A 6580-nucleotide genomic window follows, 5' to 3' on the forward strand; every position below is an offset into this window, starting at 1 on the left:
GCTAGATTGTTTTTCTTCTGCAGTTAGCACAATATTCAAGGAAATATGACAGTCAGAGAAAGTTATTATGGTATTGCAAATTTTCTTCTATTTCTTCTTGGTGTAGCTAAGAGAACTGCAAATCCGGATGGAAAATGGCTGTGAGAAACCGGATACCACCAAATGGATACTAGGAGTAGGACAAATCCAAAAGATGCCAGTTCAAATTGTTATAACTTCTCAAGATAAGCAGATCTATAAGAAGCCGGTGTAACATGCAGCTCGGATAATTCATGTTTTCTGAAGAAATAAGAAAGCTGAATATAACCCACAAAATAATTTAACCTGTCTATAAGGAAGATTAATATAACTTAATACAAAATTCTGCCCTTTACTTGAGTTAATTCACACTTCGCAGACTTGAAGCTTGATTACCCCTGAAGCCCTACCATGATTTGCATTCAAGAATAGATATAGTGACCAATAAAGGAAAAAGCAAAGAAAGAAAGAAGAAAAAAATGAATAAAAACACTCCTCTAACAGCGCCTAGGCCCTGTTTGTACAACAAGAATATCTCTCCAGAGCAAGGAAGTTAACCATGAAACTGCCTTGCTGATTCATATAGCTTTGAACCCAGGGCTGCCTCCAACTAAGTTCATACCACTTTTGCATCTCCATTGATGCCTGGTTGAGAAGTTGATTCCATCACATGAGTTTCAGCTGGTGAAGGCAATGCAAGAAGCCGTCCTTTCTGAGCACGAGGTGGAAGATGCTTTGCTGGTTTTCTTGATCCCACAGCCCATGGCAAGAAAACTCCAGTACCACCTCGAGGAATTCTTCGGGGACTCAGCACCATAGGGCGAACAGGAGCTAGCATGACCACTGGAGCACGAAGAACTCCCCACTTAGGCATCATATCCATCGACTCGTAGCAATTGAGTGCTCCATTTGCCATTGGATAAGGGCTCTGAACCCCTGGTTGCCATAAAGTCATGGCTCCACTGGCAGGAGGACTTGTTGGTGACTGGCATTGGCTCGAGTCTGGTCGGACTCGGAAGAACGTGATGATGATCCTATTGTTAGGAGATGGACACATGACATGCCTTGCCATATCAGCACTGTTTCCTCTCATAACTAAAAGAGACCTAAAGAAGTCACAAGAAATTGTAAGAAGGATAACGTACTAATACTTTATTTCAGCCACTAGAGACTCCATATAGTTTTTCTGTTTCTTTTGCAGCGTCTTTGTTTCAAAACGAGCAATAACCGATGAGAAAGACTCTCAGACACGTTTAATACAACTAAAGAAACATTAAGAACATACCCTTCCTTCAACGAGAGGGTGAGAGGTCCCTTGTAGTTTCCATCACTGTCACTCACTAGAATGCGTCCATAAGCCATGGTTGATTCAGAGAGGAGCAGAGTGGAGATGGGTTGGTCCAAATGAGGCGGTTTCAGGAATGGTTGTGAATATTCTCCCTGCACAGAAAGAAAATAAAAGCATGTGATCTCTTTGCTTTTCTCTTTCATTTCATAAAGAAGTTACAGAAATTAAGGCTCATAACACAAACCAATCCTGTGAAGCGCCCTCTTTGCAGCTATGTTCTAGTAAACAATAACAGAGGAGGGAACATGATAATGGAGCAAAACAGAGAATACCTCCTCGAAAAAGTTGATGATGCAACCATTTGGTCTTTTATACTCTGGAACTAGTTGCCATTGTATAAGGTGGTCAATGACACTTTGGAGTAGAGCTGGAATTGGCTCTATGTTGCCTATAAATTAGAGAAAAGTCCAATTACGAAAGCCGTTGTATATTCTTATACACACCCTATTTTTTGAAAAACAAAATAAAAAATTCTACTAAAACTAGAAATTAGTCTTACTTGTTTGATTGTTACTTGTAGCTTCCTCTTTGATATGTCCGAAAATTGGAACTCCAAACTGAATCAGCTCTCTCTTGTTTCCCTTCATCTGCTTGTTGAATAAAATAAAGGTCTCGCCTGTATAAAATTAAGAAGATTTTTATATTACAATTTGTTTATAAAACTATATTTCCCACCATGTTGAAGACGACAACAAGTAAAACAAAAATTCACTTATGCATTTCATAAAATTATCTTGAATACCGCCCAATTTTTCACTTACTCCACGTGATCGACCGAAAAAATGAAAATGAAAATGAATTTCGGTTCTAGTTATGCATATTGAACAGTTACCTGTAAAAATCCAGTATTAATAGCAGAGGAGTAAATTATCACAAGAAACAAGCTTTAATATTTGGGAAACCAAGTCACCTGAGAGCTCTCCATTCTGGCCAGCTGCCCGGAGTTCATTAGCGAAATCAATCAATTTGGTGAGCTCAGAATCAGTGAACATGTTTTCATATAACTTAAGCCCCTTCACAACATTCACCTGCCAATCAGATACCATTTATCACTCAGTAATTGCTTAGCTAATTTCTATCCTAGAAACATAAATCTATTGGTCTGAAATTCCATCTTCTTTTTTGGTTCAGTTTTGATAAATAAGAATGTTAAAAAAATAAAACTCGCCATGTGCCCCTTCACTGGTTCTTTCGCTGAGAAACCCTTTGTCAATTTGATCTGATCACGACGCGCCTCGCAATCTTCATGATTAGAACATATCTCAACATTTGTTGAATCCGCCTGCACTTCTTGAGATCCTGTACTCCATTAACAACATCAAAATCCTTAATTATTTAATCACTTGTCAAATCATAAATTACTTTTTAATTATTTAATCACTTGTCAAATCATAAATTACTTTTGTACTATAAAATTACATTCCATAATTGGTAACACAACATTATTATATTAAATTTCCACATTAGTTTAATCGAGCATTTAAAACAATTTATTATTATTATTTTAATCTTTCTTTATGGGACATTTTTGTGGTAATTGTCTCTTTATGGGACATGTTTGGTGCTTTTTACAACAAAGAAAAGCTGTCACTGAACAGTCAGCAGCACCACCACATCAAAGTGCCGGACCGTAACCCAAAAAGGCCGGACAGAGGAACAAACAAAGGCGATACGCTAAACAGGTGCTTGATATCAGACCGTAGAGCAAGCTTAAACGCCTGCCCAAACACCAGTACTTTTTGTCTTCCACACTCATTGGATCGCCCACCCAATGACCACGGAGTTGACCCGGCAACTCGATCAGAAACAGATGAGTCCATGGCTCACGAGTCATAAATTTGTTCAACATTGGGATTAGCACTCGTAATTTTGTCAAATAAAGGGCCCAACTACCCACTTTGGTTGATCAACGAGGCACACCCCGTGACGTCAACTAACAATCAAACGGCTCTGATCAGCCGCCGCCTAAAATAAAAAATGAATGGCACGCATCGAGAGGTGTTACATCAACCTGATGCTAATATAGTATTCGCTACCCCCGAAACTACCTGTAACACAGGATGCAGCCAAACTTTTTTCCCCACCTCGAAATTCCCAAACCCCATTTTGAACCTCGGGAAATATCAACCGCATTTTGACATTACGTATATTATTTTTTCAACAAATATAAATATATACATATATATATATATATATATATTTATTTATTTTTTTTTATATTTCTTCAAAAAAAATTTATTAAAAATAGTGAGGAAAAAATTTAAAAAAATAAAATAGACGGATCAAAACGCTAAAACGACATCTATCTCTATTCAACATGAACGTTCAATTCAAAGTCAGAGAAAATTTGCAATTGGAGGTTTGAATCTCGGATCTGGTGGAGAAAAAACATATCTCCGTTTGGTTCCTAACTAAAGGGAGGAAAAGGTAACTTCCTATTTTGTTAATATAATATAAGACAGTAAAATAAATGAAATCACGAACTCTATGGAAAAAAATATAATATATATATTTTTTAATAACGGATTTATTTTCTCGGGAACCAAACGCTGAAAACTTTTTGAGATTTTTAAGACCATTGCTTTTTCCTTTTGTACGTTTTGTAATCAAATTATTTTAAGTATACTGAAAAAAATAAAAGAACAAAACTGGATCAATATATACATATATTGATATATGCCAGCCACAGCTACTTCGCTTCACATTTTGAAAAATCGGAAAATTGAAAGGCTGCAGAAAAATATTTGATCAAACAAATAAAAAAATCTCAAAATTTTCGGAGCTTTGATAATTTCGCTCCCATAATAGGGCATAACAATTTGGAGAAACAATCGCAAGAAGCATCGAGATCCTTTTTTTCAATCAAATATTTAACAAAAAGATGAAATTCTAAAATAAAACATTTGAAATTTATATATACTTATGAAATTCTAAAATAAAACATTTGAAATTTATATATACTTACCTGAATCAGTAATCTCGCTGGCCGGTGAATCGCCCTCTTCGGCAACCTCATCAGGACAGCCATTTTCAATGCTTTCCGCCACTTTCTCATTAATTACTTCCGCTTTCTCATCATCCAAACACGACTTCACCTCCTCACACTTTTTCCCAGCTTCAACATCGACGATATCGTTTCTGCCCCTGCCATCTTCCTCCACCTTCTTCGCCGCAACACGGCGGAGCTCCAGCGCCACGTCGGCGATGGAGTGGTACTTCTGCATCTGGAGCACAGGGATCCAATTAAGCCTCCGACGGTGAACAGCGGCGAATACGGCCTCATAGTCGGAACCCCCACCACTGAGCTGCCCAAGGTGACCGCAAAGGGAGTCGATGATCGCGTTAGCCGCCGCGAACTCGCCTTGGAACCACGCGATTATGGCGTCCTTAGCGAACGCGTCCGACATAACCGTCATGGGAGTTTGCATAGGCATCATTGCCGGTCCCATCACCGCCGGAGCAGCTCGATCGGTCGGCGACGCAGCTGGTCCAGCCGCCATCGGCATTATTTTTTATTTTTTTTTAAATTCGTATATATCACAGTCCCGAAAACTAGTAAAACCCGAAACCGATTCTCTCAGTACTCTCCGGCGTCGAAAGCTCCGAAATATCGGTCTTTATATAGGATTATGTATTACCTGTCGGCCGAGGGCTCGGTGAAATATATCAGAGAGAGAGAGAGAGAGAGAGATTTAGGAGGAATTGGGCTTTCACATGGAGGGGTTTTGGAGATGGAATTATTTATATATACACACACAATACAACGCAGAATAGTATTTAGACCCTGAAATTGGCATCCGTACAGGTGGTAAACAATGTGGTGACGTGTCGTTTTATAGTGGTGACGTGGCAAAATGGAAATAGAGGTTGGTTGGCTATGAAGGATGGTTAGCAAGGCAGAAGGGTGTTGTTACAAACTGCGTATAAAAGCCCTGAGGGGCAGGTGGAGGGATGAATTTACTCATATGACCTCCTTTTCATCAAAAAGAGTTAGGTATCGTGTATTATGATTAATCATTGCTGTATGCCGCACGTGGAAAATATTGTAAGCGGGGGATTTCATGCAATTTTTGGACAATTTTGGAAAATTACATTTTTTCTTTTTTCTTTTTTTGGGGTGGTGGGGTCTGGGGTGGGTTAAATATTTTAAAATTGGTAGGTCAGATTATATTTAGGTTATGTTACTGTTTTGGTAAAATTCTAGCGAGTGAGCGTATCTTAATTTCCTTGTATATATGATTTTTATAAATAAGGTTAAATTTCTAATAATTAGACAGAGAGAAAATGAATTGAAATTATAAAAGGTTTCCCTTCTTTCTAATGAGGTAATCGATGAGACACTGAAAAAAGAAGGAAATAAAAAAAATCAATGTGTTTCTCATTGGAATGTTACATTATAAGTGTTTTTTTATCATTTATAAATATAGATTATAGTCTATCAAAAATTCATAAATATCAATTCAAATATTATTAGAATATTCATGATCATAAGAAACTAAGTTGATATTAATGAATTTTATTTATGCATAGTTTGTATATGTATATTTTGAAGTTGAATGATTCGAACTCGTATATCCAAATAAAATGATTTTTACCATGCATAATCCTTGAAGGGACAAGTTTATGCACTGTTACATTTCCTAATTTTTGTATTAATAATTTAATAATTTTATTTTTTAAATGATACATATTAATAGATTGTCAATTCATATATTTATATAATTCAAAAATGAAATCATAAAAATAAACAAATTAAATATTAATATATCTATTATTTATAAAATTATTTGATAAATAAAGTTGATTAATATTTTCATAATTCTAGCATTATTGTGTGTATACATATATATATATATATATATATATATATATATATATATATATATATATATATATATTTCTATGTTACTTGACTTTACCCTTATTTGCCATTTTAGGCATATTGCGTTTCATATTTAATATTATGCAGTAAAACACATGTAACTTGTATACAATTTTTAAACTATTTATATCCTTATACATGGAATTTGCAAATCTTACAAGAAAGTGAGTTGGACATAATGAAGTTTATGGATTGTAACAACTCGTAATTTGCATAAAGTTCCATTTAATATTCAAACATCCTTATATCCTTACCATCCATTGGATTTTACAACTCGTTGTTAATTTGCATGTTAAGTTTTTATATTTACACTAATTTTAACATTATCTATT

At 35.8% G+C, this 6580-nt stretch overlaps 1 protein-coding gene across 1 annotated transcript; it reads right to left on the reverse strand.

Moving 5' to 3' along the window:
• Positions 1-303: 303 nt before the first annotated feature.
• Positions 304-5181, reverse strand: LOC107425989 (RNA demethylase ALKBH10B). Its single transcript, XM_016036067.4, has 7 exons — positions 4332-5181; positions 2535-2665; positions 2277-2394; positions 1866-1982; positions 1639-1754; positions 1304-1458; positions 304-1124 (listed from the first exon to the last, which is right to left on the reverse strand). The coding sequence occupies exons 1-7, from the start codon at positions 4870-4872 to the stop codon at positions 635-637; spliced, it is 1668 nt and encodes a 555-aa protein (XP_015891553.2). The 5' UTR covers positions 4873-5181; the 3' UTR covers positions 304-634.
• Between the last annotated feature and the right edge of the window lie 1399 nt (positions 5182-6580).

The sequence above is a fragment of the Ziziphus jujuba genome, chromosome 9, assembly GCF_031755915.1.
Source record: "Ziziphus jujuba cultivar Dongzao chromosome 9, ASM3175591v1".
Lineage (NCBI taxonomy): Eukaryota > Viridiplantae > Streptophyta > Magnoliopsida > Rosales > Rhamnaceae > Ziziphus > Ziziphus jujuba.